This window comes from Caenorhabditis briggsae, assembly GCF_000004555.2.
Source record: "Caenorhabditis briggsae complete genome, chrIII, whole genome shotgun sequence".
NCBI classification, from domain to species: domain Eukaryota; kingdom Metazoa; phylum Nematoda; class Chromadorea; order Rhabditida; family Rhabditidae; genus Caenorhabditis; species Caenorhabditis briggsae.
Window position 1 is genome coordinate 5,716,814 of NC_013490.2, and position 24,348 is coordinate 5,741,161.

Below are 24,348 nucleotides of genomic sequence, written 5' to 3' on the forward strand. Positions count from 1 at the left end.
TCCCCCGGCGGCACCTTTTTTTGAATTTTCTTCCTTTTCAACGCCGTTTTTCGGGGATTTCGGATTTTCTTTGAATTTTTTCGCAATAATATTTGAAAAATAGATAAATTTTAACACATTTTAATGCAATAAAAATTTCTGGTCGGAGTCCCTCTTTAATATTCCCCTGTTTTTTCCCTCCTCGCTGGTTCGATAGGGAAGTGTATCATTATTTAGCCGCCATTATCCCAAAGCGTTGAACAATAGTTAAGGCCGGTTCCTAATTTTTCCAAGATCTGTATAATTTATATTTTTGAAGTGATTTTTTCAGACTTTTTTCTAAACCAGTTGCTTTGTAACACCTAAGCGATATCATTCTTTGATCTGTAGTAGCCACTGTCATCTTATCCTCCTTAAACCTACTTTCTGTTCTTATAGGATATTTTTTTGTTCTCAAATACCAGTTGAAACCCCAGAAATCTTTAATTTCCCTATGAACTCTAATCGTCTTTCTGGAACGCTCATTGCAATTCTCTGTTTTTTTTTTTGAATTTTTCAACCCAACTCTTTCAGACAGTCTGGAATATAGTTCGTTTTAAAAATTATCGTTATTCTTTGACATAGCAATAAACTATGGAAGCATACTCAGTTTCTTTTCTCTTTTGTAGCAGTGTTTTCGTATCCCGTCAGCATATTTGTTCCCACTTTATAGTATTATACTGGTATAAAAATCGGAGCTGTGGAAAAGGAACGCCGGTGGCTGTGGTCGAAGGCCTCAAAACGACGACTACCGTAACCTGGTGATAATTTTATTTACTCGATTTTCATTGCTTTTCGTCAAGTTTTATGTTATTTTACTTTGAAAAGTGGACAAACTATTTTTTTTAGGTTACGCTAGTGGTCGTTTCGGGACCTTCAGCCATGACTACCCGCGTTTCTCTTCCACACTCAGGGAATTTTCCGGCAAGTTGCTGCCCAATATTAGCAAGTTGCTAAGCCGTAAAAAGTGCTTGCCGCTGACAAACGGCAAGCCGTTTTTTCGGGTCAGCAACTTGCTGTTTTATAAAGCAAGTTGCCGTTCTTCATGAAATCTAGATGGCAACTTGCCGAATTAAGAGCGTTTTTTTCTCATAATTTCGAAGTGTACATATTTATATAGGACATATTTATTGAGGAAACAGAGTGAGAAAACAATAGTAGGAAAAAAGGAAGTCAACTATAGGTGGAGGGTACAAAATAAGGGAGATTGGGGCAACAATATTCAAATTAAATCCGAAATTTTTTCCATGAATTTGAGGACGTTTCTTGCAAATACGTAGGCATTCCTTCGCGTTTTGAGTTCTTCTAAATGTGTATCTTAAATTTCCATCAACTTCGACATTCAAGAAAAATTTCGACGTTCAATTATTACTCTCGTCCGAAATCAATGCACGTTGCGGCCGAAAATTTACTCAAAATCGCATCGTCGGTCGCACAGCGAAAAAAACAAATTGATGCATGCGCCTTTAAATACTGTACCTCGTACGTTTTTTATTTTGGGCCCTATTTGGCTGTTTTTTTCTATTTTATAAGAAAAATAAATTGAAGATTTATAAGAATTAGACAAAATTAGACAGAAACAAGCGAAAAAATGAGAGAAATTTGAGAAAATTCGATAAATGTTGAGGTACTGTATCAAAGGCGCGTGCAATAATTTGAAAAATACAGTAAGGTTCTCTCTGTGGAAGCTAAGCTCCGCCCACCGTTGTTTTCTCGGCCGCAACGTGCATTTATTTCGGACAAGAGTAATATTTTCAACGTTTCGCATCACGAACGATTATAATAGCAGAGGGTTCTCACGGAGTGGACTGTATGCAAATGCAAGAACTTCTGAAAATAAGATTTCATGAACTGCTTGAGAAATATTTTTTACTTTGTAAAAAAAATTTCGAAATGCGATCCAACTTCATATCAGGCTTGTCGCATAGGTTGTGAGAAATAGTGTGATAACTGAAAAAAAAGATCTGAAGATTGTTTTTGAAGGTAGCAACTCACTGTGTCGATGCTTCAATCGTTCGCTTTTCCAGTTGTTCTTCGATATTTAACTTGATAAAACCACTCGTTCTTTGTGGATCGTATCATAATGATACTTTCGAACATATAATTCGACTTTTCCCCAATTTCTTGTTCCTCGGTGATCTTAGTCCGAGCTGTCTCAGGTAGTTCGGAAAACCTTTCTGAGCCATAAACAAGCCACGATTAAACTAAAAAAGGTGCCCGATTAACCACGGCTGAAAAAGTTTATAAAGGGCTTAGAATAGTTTCGTTGTTGCTTAGAAAAGTTTATCCATTGCTCGAAAAAGTTTGAAAGTGCTAATAATAGTTTTACTGTTGCTTAAAAAAGTTTACTCGTTGCCTGAAAAAGTTAGAGAAGGTCTTAGAAAAGTTTTTTGATAATTAAAAAGGTTTATTCGTTGCTTAAAAAAGTTGTTTTACTGCTAAAAAGGTTTTATCGTTTCTACTAAAGGTTTAAACTATTGATTCTTTTGAGACGGATTTTCAGAAAATAAATTCCTTAGAGAAAAAGAAATTAACAAAAAAACAAGAAAATTTAAACTGAAGTGGAATCTCGATCTCGAAACATCTTTGAACCTCAGATCGTGGCGCATCCCCGTTGTTATCAGCCCAATATCATATCCTCCTGGAAATATTCAAAATTTTTAGAAATAGATATTAAGAGCTACAACTCACTGTTATGGAAGGCGTTCTCTCCTGATTCATACGTAGTTTCGATAGTGTCTTCGGAGCGGGTTCATGTGATCGCGATCATGATCTAGTCTTCCTCATATTGGTGTAACTTGTCTGAAATTATGATAGGTAAATTCATTTTTTACTAAAACTGACGAACCGTAGGCTAAATTACTCCGTTCTGACGGCAGGTTTGAATTCTCATTCAATGATTCATCATGACGTTTTTTCGATGATAGTTCTTGAGCAATAGATTACGATTCCAGGAGATTGTGATTTGGATCTTCTCTCAAATAAGCATTTTACGACTTTCAAACATATGGAAACGAACAAAAAATTAAAAGATGATAAAAGTAAAACAAAATTAGGTAAAATAATTTTTAAAAACATAATAAATCTTTCGAAAAGCCAGAAAAGTTTTAATAAGGCTCAAAAAGGTTTGAAAAGTTTAAATATGACTGAAAAAGGTTTAACTGTGGCTTTAAAAAGTTTCAGTTTCGGGCGCTGCTGAATAAAGTTTACAAGTTGCTTAGAAAAGTTTGAAAAGTTTGATTGTGGCTTAAAAAAGTTTAATCGTGGACTTTTTGCTTGAAAAGGTTTCAGAATTGCTCAAATGCTCAAATGTAGCTCAGAAAGGTTTTCCGATTTACCTGAGGTCCAAACCTTAAAAGATATTAATTTTTCTAGCAATATACATTTTTAATATTACCTTCAAGCTTTCCTTTCATTTCGTTGTGAAGTTAGTTTGAAATACAATAAAATCAAGAAAAAAATAGGACAAAATAGGACAAAAAGAAAATCAATAATTCGAGAACATTTGAATGTCATCTGAACGCAGCAAGAGATCGGCAACTTGCTCTTTTCACGGCAAGCAAATGGCAACTTGCTAAAACTGTTTCATGCATGCGGCAACTTGCTGTTGTACAACCCTCTTGGAACAAGGTCAGCAAGCAGTAGCAACTTGCTAATTCATCCAGCAACTTGCTGAATGTGCTCAGCAACTTGCCGTTTGCTTGCCCAAAATTTCCTGAGGCAGTTCCACTTTTTGTTCCAGAATAATACTATGGAGCCAAAGGGCGAAACAAAAAAAAACTGCTTCCTTTCCTTTTTCAGATGATAAGAAATTTTGTACGTGCTGCTGCGTCTCAGTCGGCTGTTAGTATCACTAGATCAACCCCATTTGTAGGATCCCGTTTCTTTTCCATGACTTCTTCTAATTCAGGAAGAGGATTCAAGCAGGGTAAGACGAGACAATCCATTCAGTAGCCTGGACTGTTTTTTAGGGCGCGGTACCGGCGACTCTGGTCAATCATCTTTGTACAACAGCGAACGGCGTTGGAAAGACGACGACACATTCAATGCTCTTGGAACAACTGATGAACTCTCGTCGTATCTTGGAGTTTGTGGATCATCCGCTCAAAACGATGGCGGAATGGATGACGTGGTGGAGACATTGACGAGACTTCAATGCTGCCTTCAGGATGTTGGAGCACATCTTGCAACGCCTCCTAAAAGCTCTTCAGAAAGAAAACAAAGTACGGTAAAACCTCTAATAGAGTTTCACCCTGACTGTCCACTTTGAACTAATTTTTCTCTGTTCTTATGAAAGATATTATAAAATGGCGAAGTAATGAATTGCTCATTATAGTATCAACTTTCAGAAAAGACCATGTTTGATGTAGCAATGGTAGAATGGATTAATGCGGAAATCGATCGGTATGGTGATGATTTGCCAGCCATTCGTCAGTTCATTCTATCAGGAGGAGGCGTTACGTCAGCTAATCTACAATATGCCAGAGCAATTTGTCGTCGTGCGGAAAGAAGTGTTGTACCTTTGATGAGAGAAGAGAACATTGATCCGATGGCTCTCAAGTTTTTGAACAGGTCAGATGTATCGATTTTCCGAAGAAGTCATTAGAATTTTTTTTCAGTCAAAATCAATACACCATCAATTTCTATTTATTTCAGAATGAGCGATCTTCTATTTGTCCTTGGTCGTACTGCATGCATGCGAAACAAATTTGATGAACTGACCTATCTCCGTCCGGACTCTTTTACTAATATGAAATGGGATCGAAAGTCTCTTCATGATAAGAAAAAATGAAAGATTTTTTATTTTGTGTCAACTCATAGTTTTCGTGTAAAATGTTTCTCTTCAATGAAGGTTTTTTATTCGTTTTCGAATCTCCGTATATTCTCACCGTTCTTTACCGGGTTCCCTTATCTTATCTTGTTTTTCACACTATTCGAATGTTATATATTCAACAATTTCAGAATGGTCACATCGAAGTTGTTTGATCCTTCCAATCGATATGATCGCCAGGTCCGTTTATGGGGAGAAGACGGTCAAGCGTCGATAGGTTCAACCAGTGCTTGTGTCCTCGGAAGCGATTCTCTAGGTAATACTATGCAGCTCAGGATCAGTTGAATTTAAATCGATTCGTTTCAGCAACCGAAACCTTGAAATCTCTCGTTCTTGCTGGTGTTCAGTCATTTTACATTGTCGACGATGCGCGGGTTGAGCAAGTCGATATTGGTCAGAACTTTTTTCTCCACATTGACGACATTGGGAGACCTCGTGCTGAAGCCACGTTGGAAAAATTAACGGAGTTGAATCCATCCGTACTAGGAAGTTCGAGCTGTCAATCTCCAACAGCGCTCACTCAAGAAGACGTAGAGAAATTGGCCACATTCTCTGTAGTTGTGGCAGTAAACCAAACAGAGGAAGTTGACGCTAAGTTCGCTCAAGTTTTGTACGACATTTCCGTACCGTTTGTATGTATCAAGTAAGTGGCCATTCTTCTTGTGATATATTTTTGAATAATTGAATACTTTCAGGTCTTTTGGACTAATTGGAACAATTCGAATCTGTATCAAAGAACACACCATTGCGAATTCCCATGAAGAGAATCCACGACCTGATTTGCGGTAGGTGCTTGGGAAAGCAGCGAAAGAAATCTGTGTTTAGACATAATTTAAGATATTCGGATTCTGTTTTTTGTCGTTCGAAATTTGAAAATACACTTTCGTAGTTAAACTCTCCGGCTTAAAGACCTCCAAAAATGTGCTTTACAGATTGGATGCTCCATTCAAAAAGCTCACAGAAATGATTGCTGAAACAGATTTGAACGATATGACCATTGAACAACTTCGGCATACACCTTATATACTTCTTCATTTCAAAGGTACGTTTTATCCTCAACGTTCATTACGAACCCATACTTTTCAGCTCTCGAAGAATTTCGAAAACAGCGAAATGATGAGAAAGCATTCCCGACAACTACTAGCGATCGCAAAGAAATTCAACAGATTCTCCTAAGCTTCCGCAGGTCAAAGGAAGATTCCGGAACAAAAGATTCCGAGAACTTTGATGAAGCAAAAGCTGCTGTGATGAGAGCATTTCAAAAAACTACTGTACGTTAATCTTGAACCGTTCTAACTATATAATTATCCTAGCTTCAGATTGGCGCTTCGGTGAAATCGATTCTCACTTCCTCGCAATGCTCCACTTCCACCCAACCATTTTGGCTCATTTGCGAAGCTCTTCGTCGCTTCGTTGACGCGAATAACGGGCTTCTGCCACTTCGTGGAACACTTCCAGATATGACGTCTGATTCATCTCGGTACACTCGTCTTGCTACAATGTTCCATGAGAAAGCATTAGCTGACGCCCAAGAAGTTCTCCGTTTCACTCGTGAAGTTGAGAAAGAGCGAGGAGTTGGAGACGTCATTTCGGAAGAAGTCTGCTACAGGTTCTGCAAAAATGCTGACAGAATCCGTGTGCAAAATGGGGACCTGTTGGATTATAGTCGCGAGACGAAGGAAATTGTGGCCAAGATTCGAGAGATTACTGTTGATGAACAGACTCGAGCTGAGAAGGTTGATAGCGCCACATGGATGTTATTGATGAGAGCTGCTGGACGATTTAAAAAGGAAAAAGGAAGATTCCCAGGAACGAACGGTGTTCCTGTATCTATCGATGCTCAAGATCTCAGAAAACGAGTGGAAGCTTTGATTAAAGAATCCGTGAAGGTTAAAACCGGGATTTCAATAGTTCCATAATAAATTCGATTTCAGGAAAATGAAGATATCCAACCGATGCTTCACAACGTTACTGATTCAGCCATCGCAGAAATGTGCCGCTTTGGAGCTGCAGAGCTGCACGTCATCTCGTCGTACGTCGGCGGAATCGCATCTCAAGAAATCATCAAATTGGCGACCAATCAATACGTTCCAATTGATAACACTTTTGTTTTTGACGGACATACACAAGAATCGGCAACTTTTAAACTCTAAAATTGTGAAGAATATGTATTCCTCTCCTGTGAATCGGTTTTAATAAAATTTTATCGATGCTGATTATTGAAATAAGCTTACGATAAGTGATAACTTCTTTGAATTATCAATATCAAACATTTTAGCTTATGAACATGAACATCCGCTTTTTCTTCGCGAAAAACACTGTCAAGCACTGTCCCCTCTCGTTTGCATCGTCCTTTTGTTTTTTAAACTCCCGCCGTAAAACGCTGAGTCGTGCCGAGACCCTCTTGCATAAATACATGCGCCTTTGAAAATATCTCAATATTTTTTCCCTTTTCGTTACGAAAACGCTTTTTGCGAGAAGAAAACCAATCTTATCTTAACAAGAATTCTTGTCTGCTGTTATAAACTTCAATAATCTCAGTTTTTCGTTCCAGAAAATGGCTGGCATCATTTTCGATGACATGTTCAGCGTTAAAAGCGTCGATCCAGATGGCAAAAAGTTCGATAGGGTGTCCCGATACTTTTGTGATGCAGAGTCATTCAAGTGAGTATTTTATGTCGGAAATATTGAATATGGATAATTTAATTTGAAGAATGGAACTCATCATCGATATCAACTCACAAATCTACCCGTTGAAGCAAAATGACAAATTCCGACTTGTCCTAGCTACTACACTTCGGGAAGACGGACTTGCCGACGAGGGAGAATATGACCCAAAGGTACATACGAAATCACAATAGGAGCTATTTTTTCAAGTGAAATTTCAGGCCGAGTACCCTCGTATCAAGCAGTATGAGTACGTGATGTATGGAAAAGTTTACCGACTGGAAGATGATGACAGTGGAACTGACGGCGGACAACTCGCAGCCTATGCTTCATTTGGCGGTCTTCTCATGCGTCTCAAAGGAGAAGCAATCAACTTGCACGGGTTCGAAGTGGATATGAATCTATATTTACTGATGAAAAAAACCGATTTCTAAATTTCTGTTCCCATCTGTTACATTTTTTGTTGTTGTTTGATTAATTCTACATCACATTTGCTCTCTCTTTCTCTCATTATCTCATCTTGATCTGAAAAAAATTCATGAACGACATCCCGTATTTGAAATATTATTTTCGGCAAATGTTCCTGTGTACAATGTCAGAGTATCTTACCATGTGCATCAGTGTATTCTAAGCTGGCAGCCATTTTAGGGTTCACAATGTCTGCGAACAAAGAATTGCAACAAGGATACTCTGACTATTCATCTGCGGTGAGTAAAACTCAAAAATTTAAATAAAAGTTTGGAAGCTGTCACATACTAGTATTAAAAACGGCGGAAGAGGAATTGACATCCGTGACCGAAGGCCTAACAGCGAAAACTACCGTAACCTGAAATTTTCCCACTTTCAAGGGTCACAAATTTGTTTTTGCTAAAATATTAGCGATATGTTTTCTTCAACTCAAAAAATATGTGCACACTAATATGCGGTTACGAAATCTTCCGAAGGATGGGTATCAGAATATTTCGTTCAAATTTCGAAACAGTGTTTATATTAGCTAAAAAGGGCCGTTTGAAACAATTTTCTTTTTTCAAATGAAGTTTCTAGGTCGTCTAAGATTGTGGCCTAACCCTCCCAACATCAGTTTTCTGGGCCACTAAATATTATGGCTGAGAAGTAGTCTAGCATGCACCTGGTTTGTTTTCTAGGCCATTTATAATGATGACCTAGAAAACACAACTTGCAAAAGTTAGGCAACTATGTTCAAGTTAAAGAACATATGAATATCAGAACATTTCTATACCAAAAAAAGTTAATGTCTACATGGCTTGATGGCAAAAAATGTGTGTTGAGAAAGTTGTTCCAATGCTAACGGCGTTTTCCTCGCAATTCTTAAAATCACATTTCAGTTGGACCAGGCAACTCTCCTCAACCGTTTAATCGCAGCTATGGAGAAAGGAGACCTAACCGACGAACTTCTGGAGCACATTCCAGAGCTCAGTGAAGCCAAAAAGCTTAATGATAAGCTGAAGTATCGGAAAACTATCCTCGAGAGAAGTATTGCTGAGCAATTTGCCAAAAACAAGAAGAATGGGGTGAAAGCCTCGGAACCATCAGCATCTTCTTCAGCGCCTGTTGAGAAGAAAGCAAAGAAAGACGGCAAAAAGTGCGTGTAATAATTTTAAATATGAGGTTGTCAATTGAAAAGCGGTATAAAGAATTCTAGGTCGATTATACCCTTGAATCTAAATTTTTATCTTTAACCGTCGTTTTATCATAAGATATGTTAGCTCCTATTCTATTTAGACTAAACAGAACCATAATTAATGTATCTCTACAACCAATGTGCCTTTTCGATTTTCATTGTCTCGGTTATTTTCAGCGGTGGTGCAGCACCAAAGCAAGCTAAAAAGGTTGACTATGTCACCGTAAACGACTATGGTAGTAGCATTTTCGGGCGACTTCAGTCACTATTCAAAAAAGCAATCGAGGATGCATTCCCAGGACTAGATGTTCCTCTCCTTTTGGCTGAAACACCGAACCCGCAGTTTGGAGACTATCAGTGTAATTCTGCTATGCCTATCGCAGCGGTAAGACATGGAAGATTCGAAGTGCACTCCCCTTTAATTATTCCAGATACTAAAAGCCACTGGAATCAACAAAAAGCCAGGAGATGTTGGCAAAGAGATTCATGCCAAGTTGCCTGAAAATATCGACTTTGTAGAGAAAATCGCAGTCATGCCAGCCGGATTTATTAATGTCTTCCTGAATGCCGATTACCTACGTAAACAAATTTCTTCGCTCGCTTTGAATGGAATCTCCCTTCCGAAAGTAGCCAAGAAAAGAGTGCTAGTTGATTTTTCGTCGCCAAACATCGCCAAGGAAATGCATGTTGGACATTTGCGATCTACAATCATTGGAGATTCCATTTGTAGGCTGTTCGAAGCGGTTGGCTATGATGTATAACTCCTTCTAATCGTTTGATACTAACTCCAGCACATTTCAGGTACTTCGAGTTAATCATATTGGTGACTGGGGAACTCAATTCGGAATGCTCATTGCTCATCTCTATGACCGCTTCCCTGATTTCTTGAAGAAACTTCCGGATATTTCTGATCTTCAAGCTTTCTACAAAGAGTCAAAGAAACGATTCGACGAAGACGAACAGTTCAAAAAGCGTGCCTATGAATGTGTTGTGAAACTTCAAAGCCGCGATGGAGAAATCGTTCAGGCATGGAACACGATCTGTGACGTTTCGAAAAAATGTTAGCTTTTTCATCCACATTTGTATTATCTAATATTTCGTTTTCAGATAACCAGATCGTTTATGATCATTTGGATATCAAAATCAAAGATGTTGGAGAGTCGTTCTATCAGGACAAAATGGTGGAACTCGTTAAGTGGATCAAAGAAAACAGTGTGTTCAATAAATTATGTAAAAAATACTTTCAATTTTTTTTCCAGAACCTGATATGCTCCGAAAAGAAGAGGGGCGCCAAATCATGTTCCCAACCGGATGTGATGTCCCACTGACAGTTGTGAAATCTGATGGAGGATTCACATATGATACATCTGATTTGGCTGCTCTGAAGTACAGGATGCTAGAAGAAAAATGTGACTGGAACATCTACGTTGTCGATGCGGGACAAAATCTTCATTTAGAAACTGTTTATGCGGCTGGAAGAGATTTTGGATGGTTGGAAATTGAAAATATAATGTATGACCCATTCTGTAAAATTTCAGGTATGACGAAAACACTCAACGAGTTGAGCATGTTGGTTTTGGGCTTGTCCTCGGAGACGATAAGAAGAAGTTCAAAACACGAAGTGGAGAAACAGTTCGTCTTCTAGACTTGCTCTCCGAAGGAGTGAAACGGGCAACTGAAAAGTTGAAAGAGAAGGGAAGAGATGCAGTGATGACAGAGGAAGAATTGGCCGCTGCTCGTGATGCTGTGGCTTTTGGATGCGTTAAATACGCAGATTTGTCTCATACTCGCACACAGGTTAGCATTTTTATTAAAATTGAATCCAGATTATCGATTTAGGACTACATCTTTTCATTCGATCGAATGCTTGATGATCGTGGCAACACTGCTGTCTACCTTCTTTACGCATACGCTCGTATCCGATCTATCGTGCGAACATCTGGAGTCACCGATTCGCAATTGGCCGATTACCTCGCCAAGACACCAATTCTCCCACTCAATCATCCAGCAGAATTGAAGCTTGCTAAACAGTTATTGAAGCTCTCGGACTGCGTGCTTCTTGTTTTGGATTCTTTGATGCTTCATCAAATGTGTGACTATGTCTATAACTTGGCCACACTCTTCCACGACTTCTACAATGAGTGTTACGTCATTGAAAGAAAGGAAGGAGGTGAGCGCTTTTCAAACCCTGATCTGAAATTTATTCATCCTTTTTTTCAGAGCCAGTTGTTGTTCATTTCCATCGCCTCGCTCTCTGTGAAGTCACCGCAAATGTCATCTCAACTTGCTTCAAGATCCTAGGAATTCGTGAAGTACCAAAAATGTGAAAAACTATAATTGTTGCATTTTGAAATCATTCTGTTTTGAGTTTCTCTTTGGTTGATTAATTTATGTCAATGTTGCCCACTGTGGGAGTTTTGTCAATAAAGTTGAGCTATTTATTCAGAAGAAAAGCATTATGAACCCAATATCACATTAAAACAATAAGACGGATAGAATTTCGAATAAAATAAAAGAGAACGAGTTGAAGAAGCAATACTTATATTATAAAGAATGCAATTTTTATATTGAGACTCCACAGATCCGGGGAAAGATTTTCTTGAAAAGCAGAGAGGCAAACAATAAAAAGCAAAATAAATAAAATTTACTACGGAATCTTAAGAGTCTCTTTAATAAATAGTGGCCTAATCCAGATCCTCTTCCATTTCCACTTTCTGAACTTTCTTTGGAACATGATTTGATTGAGGTGGTGGTGCAAACGCAGTAAATGGATTAAATGGAGCTGGCTGAGTTGTTGCAGCAGGAATTTGGCGAGCTGGAGTTCGAGAAGTAATGTGTGAACGAGCACTTTCATCCTCCTTCTGGGCACCGAGCAATCCAGAGAAAAGTCCGCCCAGTCCACCACTCATGCATTGATTATCGCGAATTCCGAAGTACATTTTACCAATTCTTGTCAGATATCCAACGAAGGAATACGAACGCTTCAATTCCGACTGATAGCTGGCGGTCAGTTCCGAATATTGTGGTTGCTAAAAATATATGATTGTATTATCTCCACTGAAAACTGTCGAATTCTTACATTTTCGGTTTCGATGACGTCGAATAAAATATGTTGGAAATTGAGAATTGGTTTGCTGAACGGATACTTTTCTGGCTTCACGAAGTCATTGAAAACTACCACAGCGAATGGAAAACGATCGAGACAGAGAATCTGAAAATGATTAATACTTTCGTCAAAGCTAAAATATTCGAATTACCTGGAGGACTGTTTCCACAATTATCAAATCTGATTCCTGGTACCTATTCAGTTCCTTGACAAGTTTTTCCTTCAGAAATTGAGAAAATGATTTGGAGTCGTCAGAAAGCAAGAAATGATTCTTAGCCAGCTCAAAATGGTCAACAGCCAGAAACTTCTTGGCAAGAATAGTGTGGAAGGCGGCAGATCCATATTTCTTTTCATCGGCAGAAGTAGATTTCTGCTTTGTCCTGAATTAAATCACTTTAATCTATTTGAATGACCGTCTGGAATTACCATTGGATTGCCAAATCAACACATTTACACCGTGCAGTGCTGAGCAACTGTTCCTGTTGAGTATTACCAGCTTCCTTTTCGATTTCTGCAAAGTTGGCGAATTTGGCAACGCTGTCGGCGAGCAATTCAAGCGTTGGTGTCGCAAGATCTGCATTGTTTTTTGAGAGACATTCGGCGTATTGAGTTGTAATATCTATGGCACACTGATACTGCTTTTCTGAAAAATGGAGTTTAAAATACGAACAACTGAAAAAATGGAACCTCTGAAAAAGAATTCGAGTGCATGTTTCACGAGAGCGAGAGCCACTTCATTCGCCGACTTTAGACGGAAACTTCGAGTAACTTTAGTCCGATAAAATTGAAGAGCGTCATAAAACTTGTTAGTTTTCTCGAACTCTTCCAGTCTGGATAATGTTGCAGCATCCATTTTTCAATCTGAAACTATCTTTATTTATTTGAACAACACAATTAAATTCTGAGGAAGCGATTCGAAAAATGTCAGCACACTATCCAGCTGAAATGAAAAATAAATAAAAATATTCGTCGATCGGAAAATGTGCACACTCGAGTGCGACAAAACTAGTCCACGGACTAGAAACTCGAGGGTCGTGTAGTACACTCGGACAACAAAAAGTTCTTTCGTTGCAATTTCTCCGAAAACTTCTTTTTTTCACAAATGAGTGCTTTTCAGGGTGAGTTTGTCACCCATAAAAATCATAATTGTTCGAATTAGATCTGAAAACAAGCACTTGGGCGTTTTTCGAAGCTTATGGATGGGCGACAGTGATCGCAACGATTATCGTTTATTTCATTTACAAAAAATATTTCTACGACCTACTCAGAGACAGAAATGAGAAGAAGAAACAATCAAAGCAGGAAGCGTTTAGTGAGTTGCAATACTTATGAAACCAAAAAGTGCGAAATCGAAAATTTAGATCGTGAGGTGCATGACAAGGAAAGCGATCGGATACGATTAGTAAGAAAAAGGCAGCAAGAAGAACATAATAAACAAGAAAAAATCGAAACGATGAAACGGCTGGAAAAAGAAAAAGAAAAGTCTGAAAGGATGCAGAAAGAACTCAATAAAAGAGATCAGGCCAGTGGGGTATACTATAGTGGGGTCGAATTCGAACAGTTTCTTGAAAAAAATATGAATTGAGGTTAAATGTGCTCGTGGAATAAAAAAATTTAAAAAATTCATTCAAAAAGATGAGAAAAAAGAATGGATTTTTAAATATTATAAAACACAAAAACTTATTACATAGCTAAAATATTTCAGCAACTATGTAGGTGATTTTCTGCATCAGGAACTGACTTCTTATTCAAATCGAGATGCTTTTGATACTCTTATAAATTATAAGATATATCACAAAATAGTATAGAGATTGAAATTTGTAGAGAAAAAAACTTTAAAAACTTTATTTTCTCTCGTCAGTACGATATGAAAGTGCTTAAAATTCAACGATCTTCTTCCACTTGTTTCCAATTTTCATACGAGAAGGAACAAAATCGGGGCATTCGATCTCCAATTTCAGTTTCTTCTTTTCCTCTCGATCCGGAATAGTAACCTCCACGTCGAGCTCCAAAATCACGCCATTACAAGCGACAATTGGAGAAACGCGAACTTGATCGGTCAGAACTTTGCAATGGACTTTCGAAGCAGTAGTTGAAGTCACACCGGAGGCGTTGGTAGTGCGAACTTCCTGAAAATAGAAAGCAAAATTCTTGTTTTCATCACCGGCTCTACCATTTTTTTAATCTCCTCCTTGACAGAACTCATGCAACTGTATTCGGAAGTTTTCTTGCTCGTTTTCGCTTTATCTGTTTTCTTCACCACCGAATCATCTTCTTTTTTCTCAACTGGCGGAGAAAGAGCCAATGGTCTTGGTGCTTCACGGATTTGCATACTCTGAAATAATACTTGAAGCTGGATATGATGGAATTTGAATTACTTTTGACGCAATGACATCTCCAGTGCTACGTCCAATATCGGCACAAGACGCTCTGGAAATCTGCATCTCACAACGATCGCCTTGTTTTGGAAGAGCGCGCAAGATCTGTGAAAGAGAAAGTTTGAATGAGCATGAAAGTACACTTTTACCTTCTCTACTTCATTGATTGTGCGAAGAGAAAGACCATTCAGATAGCAGATTGTCGCTTTAGCGTCCGCCATCTTTAACTAAAATCAAACTGATTTTTTCGAAAGTTACCTTCGTTGATCGAAAAAGTCACCTTCGTTGATGGCTTGTTCACGTTGAAATCTCGAAAGTTTAACAAAGTAGTCAGAAAAAAAAATGCTTCGACCCATTTAACATACAAAGTCTTCTATAATTCTCAGACATACCAAACTTTTGGTCACTCCACGCCGACGTCATCTACTCAATTGCCTTCTACAAAAACCCGAAGTGAGCACGCCAAGGAAATTGTTGAAGCGATGCCAGCATCTGCTATAGTAACCGTTTTTGGACAGAGCACATGTCCGAATTTCAGGTTCAGTTAAAAAAAAAATCCCTTTCTGTGAATATTTAGTTTCACGGTTTTTAGAAAGGTTTGCCAGTTACTTTCAACATACCGGATGGATTCTACAAAATTCCAAGTATTTGAATTTGACAAGCAAGCGGATTGGCCAGTTGAAATGGTTTTAGAACTGATGAAAATTCGACACGGAGCGAATGAGTCTCCAATTGTAAGTTAAGATTTCGTCAGAATCAAAATTTAATATATATCTTCAGGTATTCGTTTCTGGACAATTCGTTGGAGGTCTTGAAGAAGCGAGAAGGTACGACAGGACGCATGGATTCGAAAAAATTTAATTAGATTAAATAACATTTGTTTGGATGGATACTTGCCAATCATACATTCCAGTGATTCAATAAACATTTGTCTCAATTTTACACTGTTTGAGAAATATCTACGCTATCAATTTGTGTGTGATACTTCAAGTTTTATGTGTCAGCTTTAGCATTTAATTATTGGGCTTACGAATTCAGAAAATGGACGACAACATCAACGACTTTGAGGCGCAATCGACTGCGGAGGATGGTGTTAATTTAGGATTTACGGTATTTAATTTTAAGCTGATTCTCCCTGAAAAGTTCGTATTCCAGAAAGAACTGATTGATGAGATCCGCGATAAGAAGGAAACGAATCCTGGAATGTTTGTATCGGCATGGCAGGATGATAATGAAGGTCTAGAAGAAAAAGATATGGAGAACCCCATTGAAAAGTAAACACAATCTTTTTTGAAATCTTCCATTTAATGACTATGAAAAAATAAATTTCAGATGGCTAACGGCGGCAGAAGAAGGCGATTTAGATTTGATGAAATCGTTGATAGAGGAGGATGGAACCCGTCTGAACGTGAGTGTTTCCTTAATTATGTTCAAATCTTAATATTTTTGAGTGGAAAGATAGCGATGGCTACACTGCTCTCCATCGAGCATCTTACAACAACAATATCGACGTTGTTAAACATCTACTTTCCTGTGGAGCCAACAAAGAAGCTCGCACGAACGAGGGATGGACTCCGTTACTCTCAGCTAGCAACTGGGCCAATTTCGGTATTGTCGGAAGTCTTTTGAGTAATGGAGCTGATGTGAATGCCCTTTCCAATGGTAATTTGACTGTAAGTTAGATTGTTCAGTTGAATAAAAATTCAACAATTTTGTTCCTAGGCTCTTCATCTCGCTGTGAACAGCACTAGCGAAGACCCAGAAGACGTGTATATGACTGTAAAATACTTACTTCAGGCTCCTGGTAAAACATTAGTAATTTATTTCTTTTTTAGAAAAAACTTTCCAGGAATTGATGCTGGAGTTATAGCTGGGAACGGAGACACACCATTAATGATGGCTCGGAGAACTTCTGAACGTCTTTACAATGCGATTCGCGAATTCATGGAACGGCCTTGAGCTTATTGAATAATTTATTATAATTCTTTCGAAATTGTGAAGTATAAATATATCATCAAATAAATGGAGGTGTTGTAACAGAAAAGATCCGAGCACCCGTGAAAAGTTCTGTCAATTTGCCATGGCTAGGTACACTTGTCATCGTTCCAAAGATTTTTGGAATATGGTTGTCGAACAATAACAAAAACTATGGTCACTACAAAAAGGGAAGAGTACAGTGCTAAGCAGACATATCTGATAATAGTTTCGATTTTGTGTTCTACGACATTATACAAAACATAGTATCCGAAGAATATTCCAGTAACTGCTCCGGCGATATGGGCTAAATGAGAAACCGAATCACACTGATCAGCGTAGAATCGACGATAAATGGCACCACCAAAATCGAAACAGATGAAAACGGCCAGAATTAAAACACGAATCCAACGGAATGGCATTTCATGCCAATTCTGAAAATCGCGGGAATTCACTTTTTATAACTTTTATAGTGCAATTACTCACCAAAATAACGTTCGCGACATGTGCAAATATGAGAGCGTAAACACCAGCTGAAGCTCCAACAAGAAGCGAATTCGGATCGATGGCATACTGTAGAAGTGACCCAGCAGTTACGGCTAACAAATAAATTGGTCCGATTCTCCAGATTTTATGGGCCACTTCCAATGGGATCCCAACTAGCAATTGTATTACCACATTACCAAGAAGATGGTTCAGTCTGAAATTAGACTACATTTGCAAAAACTTTTTCGATTAAAATAACTGACCCAGCATGAAGAAACATATAGGATGTGAATCTCCAAACTTCTTTTCTTAATTTCGGAGCGAAGATCAAAATTCCAGGTGCTGTGTGATTATGATGCTGAAAACATCCAGAACAATCTGTCCAAATGCTTTTACGTCCATCTGATTCCCAATAGAAAAGAAAGACTCCGACCTGAAACAATAAGATAACAGGAATGGATTTGTGGATATTGGTACCTGTATCAAAGTGATTAGAAACATGAAAATAGGTGGTGGACAACATGAGTAAGAATCAATATAAGAGTGAACTTCAATTTTCTGACTCTTACTCATCACCGGATCTGCTACGTCATACATCAACCGCTTGATTGTCGAACGTTGAGCTGCTTTCGAGGTAACCTAAAATTAGTTTAAGAGATCTATTTGATCTTCAATAGAACTTTTTGTTTAACCATTTCCTCATCTAGGATTATCTTTCTTCATCGAGGGATATTGTTCTTTATTGAGAAATATATGTTATCTGAAAGTTTAGAGATCTGAAACCACTCACAATTCTCTGGAATCCATCAACGTCCACTAATTCATCTGGTGCTTCTTTTATTGCATTAATTTGTCCCATGTTCAATGGAATCTTTCTTGTTTCGATTCGAGACGCAAGCGTTGACATTGGAATTTCTGTTTCATCTCCCGAACGAAGTTGATCGAATTGGTAACGATACGTCTTCCGGAATTTCCCTTCCCCACTGAACATCTTGATTGGTGGTCTGCAATATTAGTCTGATGGATATTTCAAAATTTATAGAAACAAGAACTGCAGCAAAGTAGTTTAAAAAACGGAAAAGAAGAAGAAGAAGATGTATCACAGGAATATGGAAACGGGTAGTGTCACTGCAAGAACCATTTATTTACTCTACCGCTCTTCCTCTTATTCTAAAAAAAAAGTCAGTTCGAATAGACTGAGAAAGTGAATGAAATGGTTGAGTCATCGTAAGGAATGGAGGTTAGGAAATAGAAGGGGGAAACAACCTGGTAGAGAAAAGTGATACATCTGATAAGGAAAAAGCGGAGAAAGGTGTACGGAAAAACACGACGAATATGGAAGAAGAGAAAGAGACACAGAGAACTGTAGGGCATAAAAACTGTATATATTTATTTTTGTATTTTCATACAGTTCGCAATTTCGTGTAGTTACAAAAAGGTTTCGAATTATTTTGATTTAACAGACAATCGCAGTTAAAGAAGTTCAAAACCACAGAAGGATGTGATTAGGTCAAATCTCATTTATGATGGGAGCAATTTCGGGTTCATATTGATTTTTGAGAAATAGTGATTGATCAATTTTCAGAAATTCATGAAAAAACAATATTTGCAAAAAAAACGGAAATTCATCGTGCTTTGTAAAAAAACAAACAAGCAGAAAAGAACACTTCTCCGGGTATGAAAATAGATCATGGCCATGATCATGGTAATACATTGAACAATTGAATCTCAATTTGGTAAATGGCAGTGGTCAAAGTGAAAAGGATGATGCGTAAATTGACTAGAATAATAAGCAATCTAATGAATCAATGTACGTGCATCCAATGTATGCCCACTGAGATTATGAAATATGCATCCGTAGAGTACATTATGAAATATCATGTCTACTCCGGTGGCAGATGTACACTCTACCTTTTGTTCAGGTTTCCCCGATCGCAGGCCCAATTATCCCCAGGTGTCCTCTAGTCATAAGCTCAGCAATCCTTCAACCATTTGTGCAGAGTGTAAAGTTTATTCTAAGGAAATTTGCAATTCAGTGTATTCATGGTCTTTAGCCTTTCCTTGTTTTTTTTTCTCTGATAAAGTGCTGTCAGTATTTCCACCGATCAGTACTGGTGCACCAGCTTGATTCCCTGCAACCAGCGGTCGTCAGTGAAAAACCTAGGCCAGCCTCGAAATTTTGGCGCGTACAGGTGCGATTCAAAAACTGGCGAGTGTGCGCAAGGAAATCGCTGTTTTTCCGTGACGTCATGAACTCCATTCGAACGTGTCGATCGAATTTTAACATGGAGAGAACATCGGTTCTTCAGAGAGAATGGACGACTCGCTAGCGTTGGAGGTATAAATATTACGAATCCGGAATTTTTGTCTTGTCCCCAATTTTATAGAATTATTATTTTTTTTAAACGTTGAAATACATTTTTGCATGCATGAATAGAGTTAAAAACACATTTTCATGTCATGATTAACCCCATTATATTGTTTTAGGTTGAATTAAAATCTCCTGCAACCGTCCCATGCCAGAATTGCGATCGGGCATTTTCCTCAATAAGATCACTTCAGTGTCATGTCAAAGTGCACAGTGAGTTCTACAGAATCTACTTTGAAAACAATGTTATCCTTATTTAACTTTTAGATGAAAAAATTCTGAAATGCTTCTACTGCGAAAATATGTTCAATCGGACTGATGCTCTTTTTCTCCACATTCTTGATCATATAAGTAAAGGGTACATAAGACGAAGTATTCATTTATTAAAATACGATTTTACAGAATTCATCCGTGTAGAACCGAAGGATGCGATGTCGTTGTAGAATCCATGTTAGAAGGCGAGAATCACGCAATAACGAACCACTTCACTGACGGAAGCGTACAATTGAAGTGTCGAGTCAGTAAAAAAAATATTTTACCCCCAATGGATCAGTTTTCAGGAGTGTTTCGAAACAGTGACATCTTTTCGTAAAATGCTCCTGCATCATACTTTCAAACACGGAGAGTTGAAAACCTATGCAGAAGAAATGACCGAAAAGCAAAGAAAGTTTCTCCGAGAGAAAAAGAATCAGAGTCGAAAAGAGAAGAAATCAACAACAGGCGTCGGTAGTTCAACAAGCGCCAAAGAAGACGATTTTGAGCATGAGATCGCTAAAAGTTTGGTAGATGGCTGCTTAGCTGAAAATTCGCAAACGGAAGAAAATGATGACGAGAATATGATTCTGGAGCAGGTGCAGGTATCACATAAGATTATTATTATTACAAAATTCATATAATTTCTCTCAGATTGCGTTGGCTGGCACCACAGAGTCGAACACTAAAATGATCGAAAAACTTTCGGATGTCATAGCCGAATTATTTCCGCGGACTTCAAAAGAGCAATATCAATGCTTGCATTGCATGCTGGTGAGTTGAACTTTCTTTGATTCCAAGTAGTTTCTAAAACCTATTTCTCAGGGATTCACTGATGCAATTCTATGGATGACTCATCTCGGATATCATGATGTGGAAAATCCATTCAAATGTTCAGGCTGTGGTCGGCAATTCGAAATCGGTTGGTTGCACTAAGATTTCAGTGGGTATTTTCAAATTCTTCTTTTTCAGCCAAACTTTCGTTCTCCACCTCACATATTACGCACATGGAAACAAAAATAATACTAAATAGTTCAAAATAATACTAAATAATTCAATGTTTTTTCTCTTTTTGACAATACATTCTTTCAACCCTACTCAGTGCTTTGTTACTATTGTTTTGCTTCGAAGGTCCTGTTCCTTTTTTCATATATCTGTTTCATTAAATATTAAGCTTATCATCCTGATAAATTTAATTTAGGTAACTAGTAATGTCGATCAGAAGAGAGGAACTCGCGAAAATGCTCGATACATCGTTAAAAAAATTTACAGAGGTGTTGTCGGAGTCGAAAGATTTATCGAAATTAGTAAGAGAGATGACAGATTCCAGATATAAATCAAGCTATTTTCTTCAGAATAACCATTCCAAATTGAATATAAGCAAAGCAGAAATCGATGCCATAATGTCCAGAATGATTCAAAAGACACAAGTCAAAGTTCAAGAAAAGACGAACCATCTGATCAAAGAAAATCATATTCTGGAGCAATTCGACGAACTTGAACAACTAACGAAAGATTCAATTGAGCTCAATCAGGAATGGGGAAGAGAAACGGGATACAATTTTGTAAAGGTGATTGTCAGAATTTCATATTGTTACTAAGTTTGCATTTTAAGCCAAAGCGAGATATTGCTCTTCATCTCTCTGACTCAACGGACAAAATGCTTGAGGCAGCCGATGCGGAAATCAAAAAACTAGAGAAACAGCTCAATATGGAAGAAGAAGAGTTCGACCGGCGCAAGCAAGTTCTCAAAGAACTGACGACCATTATTGAGTCGCAGCAAGAAAAGCTGAGAAACTAAACATATTCTAATCGTTCACATGCTATTCATATCTATATGATTATTAAAAAATCAAAAGAATCTCCATTTTTTTGAATTGTGATCTAACACATTACTGTATTTTTAAAACAATAAAACGATGATTTTTAATCTTAGAATACAGATGTCAATTAAGATTTCTTTTCTTTTCAGATTTTTTGTCCTCTCCTTCCTTCATTTCACTCTTCTTTTCATCGTCTTCCTTCTTTGAATTACTCACTACTCACATCGTCACTACTTGTTCCAATTTTGTAATCACCCTTATTCTCTGCTTTCTTTTTATCCCCAAGCTATAAACAAGACATTAGATCTGCTACAAATAATTATTCTGGATTCCTATTTCTTTCTTCCTGCCCTCATCTTGCTGCTTCTGCTGAATAGCGTCAAAAGTGTCCTCCTTCTCCTTTTTTTCTCCGGGTCGCTTTTTTCTAGGCTGGCATCCACTAATCCGCGATTGGTTTGGTTGTTACAGAGTACAATGGAGTGCCATGGCTATCTAATAGAGTTTTTCGGATAACTCGAGAACCTGTTTTTCAAAACACATCAATGCTTTTCTGTTGCTTTTTCGGACTGCTAGAAATTTCGAATCCCTTAAAAGTCTGGAATTTTTATGGAATTCCTGACAAGAGAGCTTTGAAACCAATTTTGCAGCAGGGCTTAAAAATTGACCACTGCTAAATCAGAAACTTCTACATATTTTTGTCCGATACGGTATCTGACAAAATGAGTCTAAAAAGAATTGGAAAACGACATATTTAGGAAATTAAGAATTGAGGAAATGGTAACAGTTAACCGAAATAAGTCGGTGTTTTACAAGTATCCACAAACCCAAAAAAAACACGACCTAAAAAAGAGAAATCGAGCCGTGAAAAGCAGAAGTTGAAAACTTTTATCCGCGTGTTGGGACGACATGGCCCGACTTTGATCCCATGACATGTTCCACTGACCTCCCCCCCCCCTCTTCTCGCAAGACTCGTGGATCCAGAGATCCAGAGACAATCAGTCCCAACTTCAAGTTTCCTAAGAACAACCACCTCTTCTCCTGCTTTCTCCTCATGGCTTCTGGAGCTCGAGTGGTGATGTGCCGGCGGTGACTGCTTGATTGGTAATCCGAATCATATCAACGTATCCTTTCTAAAAACATGATTCAGATGAGAGATGTTCACACTCGGGGTACAGTCTTCCGAGAAACTTCTCTATGGACATCTCTTGTGGACGACAGGTAAATTTACGCGTCTCTAATTCTCATCTCTATTAAAACAATTCAGCTCAGGAGCCACGTCTCGCGGTTTTGCCACGTTGAGGGAGTCGGACGGTCGAACATGAGCTCACTGTGACAATCTAGCCTTCTCTCATGCTCGTGGAAGTGCAGTTCGGAGTCATCGAATATGGCAGGTACGCCATAATTCTACTGTTGCTCGGGGTTGAATAGCTGGAATCACGTAGAAACCGCTTTTTAACTAATAGTCACCTCCCCCAACTCCCATAGCGATAGGCAGCGGTAGGCAGACCGTAGCAAAGTGTCATGTGAACTCTAATTGATTCTTATAGAACCTTCCTGAAAGATCTGGAATCTTAGAATCTTCCTCCCCTTTCCTAAGTAGGTCCTAGATTTTGAATGATTTTCTGAGAATTCGTTTGACATTGTCTCGGTTTCCTTTACTCTTTCAAGCCCCGACGGCTATGGCTGACTGAGAATTCAGTCAGTCAAAGGTTTAGCTGTGTTCTAGAAAGTATTGAAGATTGAGAATTGTCTTCTGAATTCTTTTAAAATATTCAGAATCTTCCTCCCCTTTCCTAAGTAGGTCCTAGATTTTGAATGATTTTCTGAGAATTCGTTTGACATTGTCTCGGTTTCCTTTACTCTTTCGAGCCCCGACGGCTATGGCTGACTGAGAATTCAGTCAGTCAAAGGTTTAGCTGTGTTCTAGAAAGTATTGAAGATTGAGAATTGTCTTCTGGATTCTTTTAAAATATTCAGAATCTTCCTCCCCTTTCCTAAGTAGGTCCTAGATTTTGAATGATTTTCTGAGAATTCGTTTGACATTGTCTCGGTTTCCTTTACTCTTTCGAGCCCCGACGGCTATGGCTGACTGAGAATTCAGTCAGTCAAAGGTTTAGCTGTGTTCGAAAGGGTATTGAAGATTGAGAATTGTCTTCTGAATTCTTTTAAAATATTCAGAATCTTCCTCCCCTTTCCTAAGTAGGTCCTAGATTTTGAATGATTTTCTGAGAATTCGTTTGACATTGTCTCGGTTTCCTTTACTCTTTCGAGCCCCGACGGCTATGGCTGACTGAGAATTCAGTCAGTCAAAGGTTTAGCTGTGTTCTAGAAAGTATTGAAGATTGAGAATTGTCTTCTGAATTCTTTTAAAATATTCAGAATCTTCCTCCCCTTTCCTAAGTAGGTCCTAGATTTTGAATGATTTTCTGAGAATTCGTTTGACATTGTCTCGGTTTCCTTTACTCTTTCAAGCCCCGACGGCTATGGCTGACTGAGAATTCAGTCAGTCAAAGGTTTAGCTGTGTTCTAGAAAGTATTGAAGATTGAGAATTGTCTTCTGAATTCTTTTAAAATATTCAGAATCTTCCTCCCCTTTCCTAAGTAGGTCCTAGATTTTGAATGATTTTCTGAGAATTCGTTTGACATTGTCTCGGTTTCCTTTACTCTTTCGAGCCCCGACGGCTATGGCTGACTGAGAATTCAGTCAGTCAAAGGTTTAGCTGTGTTCTAGAAAGTATTGAAGATTGAGAATTGTCTTCTGGATTCTTTTAAAATATTCAGAATCTTCCTCCCCTTTCCTAAG

At 38.2% G+C, this 24,348-nt stretch overlaps 11 protein-coding genes across 11 annotated transcripts; 8 read left to right on the top strand and 3 right to left on the bottom strand.

Moving 5' to 3' along the window:
- Positions 1–1,637: 1,637 nt before the first annotated feature.
- On the top strand, positions 1,638–1,868 carry CBG25987 (the record flags this gene model as incomplete). The annotated part of the gene is made up of 1 exon (XM_045243802.1): positions 1,638–1,868. One exon carries the CDS (start codon positions 1,638–1,640, stop codon positions 1,866–1,868), a length of 231 nt encoding a protein of 76 aa, XP_045100076.1.
- Positions 1,869–3,819: 1,951 nt separating this feature from the next.
- Cbr-mmab-1 lies at positions 3,820–4,810 on the top strand (the record flags this gene model as incomplete). Its single annotated transcript, XM_002642171.1, has 4 exons — positions 3,820–3,946; positions 3,990–4,241; positions 4,368–4,590; positions 4,675–4,810. The coding sequence occupies 4 exons, from the start codon at positions 3,820–3,822 to the stop codon at positions 4,808–4,810; spliced, it is 738 nt and encodes a 245-aa protein (XP_002642217.1).
- A 171-nt stretch (positions 4,811–4,981) lies between these two features.
- Positions 4,982–7,002, top strand: Cbr-ula-1 (the record flags this gene model as incomplete). The annotated part of the gene is made up of 7 exons (XM_045243803.1): positions 4,982–5,105; positions 5,156–5,492; positions 5,545–5,634; positions 5,782–5,909; positions 5,936–6,120; positions 6,169–6,738; positions 6,784–7,002. The coding sequence occupies 7 exons, from the start codon at positions 4,982–4,984 to the stop codon at positions 7,000–7,002; spliced, it is 1,653 nt and encodes a 550-aa protein (XP_045096409.1).
- Positions 7,003–7,406: 404 nt separating this feature from the next.
- Positions 7,407–7,950, top strand: Cbr-rpb-8 (the record flags this gene model as incomplete). The annotated part of the gene is made up of 3 exons (XM_002642169.1): positions 7,407–7,513; positions 7,563–7,689; positions 7,738–7,950. 3 exons carry the CDS (start codon positions 7,407–7,409, stop codon positions 7,948–7,950), a joined length of 447 nt encoding a protein of 148 aa, XP_002642215.1.
- A 222-nt stretch (positions 7,951–8,172) lies between these two features.
- On the top strand, positions 8,173–11,485 carry Cbr-rars-1 (the record flags this gene model as incomplete). The annotated part of the gene is made up of 10 exons (XM_002642168.1): positions 8,173–8,223; positions 8,863–9,119; positions 9,336–9,543; positions 9,590–9,913; positions 9,960–10,218; positions 10,266–10,370; positions 10,418–10,649; positions 10,697–10,955; positions 10,998–11,328; positions 11,379–11,485. 10 exons carry the CDS (start codon positions 8,173–8,175, stop codon positions 11,483–11,485), a joined length of 2,133 nt encoding a protein of 710 aa, XP_002642214.1.
- Positions 11,486–11,842: 357 nt separating this feature from the next.
- Positions 11,843–13,117, bottom strand: CBG18187 (the record flags this gene model as incomplete). Its single annotated transcript, XM_002642167.1, has 5 exons — positions 11,843–12,187; positions 12,238–12,369; positions 12,416–12,644; positions 12,691–12,907; positions 12,952–13,117. 5 exons carry the CDS (start codon positions 13,115–13,117, stop codon positions 11,843–11,845), a joined length of 1,089 nt encoding a protein of 362 aa, XP_002642213.1.
- Positions 13,118–14,141: 1,024 nt separating this feature from the next.
- CBG18186 lies at positions 14,142–14,863 on the bottom strand (the record flags this gene model as incomplete). The annotated part of the gene is made up of 4 exons (XM_045243804.1): positions 14,142–14,393; positions 14,438–14,599; positions 14,643–14,747; positions 14,792–14,863. The coding sequence occupies 4 exons, from the start codon at positions 14,861–14,863 to the stop codon at positions 14,142–14,144; spliced, it is 591 nt and encodes a 196-aa protein (XP_045096408.1).
- Positions 14,864–15,265: 402 nt separating this feature from the next.
- On the top strand, positions 15,266–15,503 carry CBG18185 (the record flags this gene model as incomplete). The annotated part of the gene is made up of 2 exons (XM_002642165.2): positions 15,266–15,376; positions 15,423–15,503. The coding sequence occupies 2 exons, from the start codon at positions 15,266–15,268 to the stop codon at positions 15,501–15,503; spliced, it is 192 nt and encodes a 63-aa protein (XP_002642211.2).
- Positions 15,504–15,683: 180 nt separating this feature from the next.
- On the top strand, positions 15,684–16,601 carry CBG18184 (the record flags this gene model as incomplete). Its single annotated transcript, XM_045243805.1, has 5 exons — positions 15,684–15,752; positions 15,798–15,916; positions 15,975–16,050; positions 16,094–16,315; positions 16,365–16,601. The coding sequence occupies 5 exons, from the start codon at positions 15,684–15,686 to the stop codon at positions 16,599–16,601; spliced, it is 723 nt and encodes a 240-aa protein (XP_045096407.1).
- Positions 16,602–16,726: 125 nt separating this feature from the next.
- Cbr-rom-1 lies at positions 16,727–18,093 on the bottom strand (the record flags this gene model as incomplete). The annotated part of the gene is made up of 5 exons (XM_002642163.1): positions 16,727–17,050; positions 17,103–17,316; positions 17,366–17,535; positions 17,580–17,741; positions 17,893–18,093. The coding sequence occupies 5 exons, from the start codon at positions 18,091–18,093 to the stop codon at positions 16,727–16,729; spliced, it is 1,071 nt and encodes a 356-aa protein (XP_002642209.1).
- Positions 18,094–19,618: 1,525 nt separating this feature from the next.
- Cbr-kbp-2 lies at positions 19,619–21,523 on the top strand (the record flags this gene model as incomplete). Its single annotated transcript, XM_045243806.1, has 7 exons — positions 19,619–19,683; positions 19,873–19,987; positions 20,031–20,327; positions 20,377–20,496; positions 20,548–20,644; positions 20,995–21,293; positions 21,338–21,523. 7 exons carry the CDS (start codon positions 19,619–19,621, stop codon positions 21,521–21,523), a joined length of 1,179 nt encoding a protein of 392 aa, XP_045096406.1.
- Positions 21,524–24,348: the final 2,825 nt, after the last annotated feature.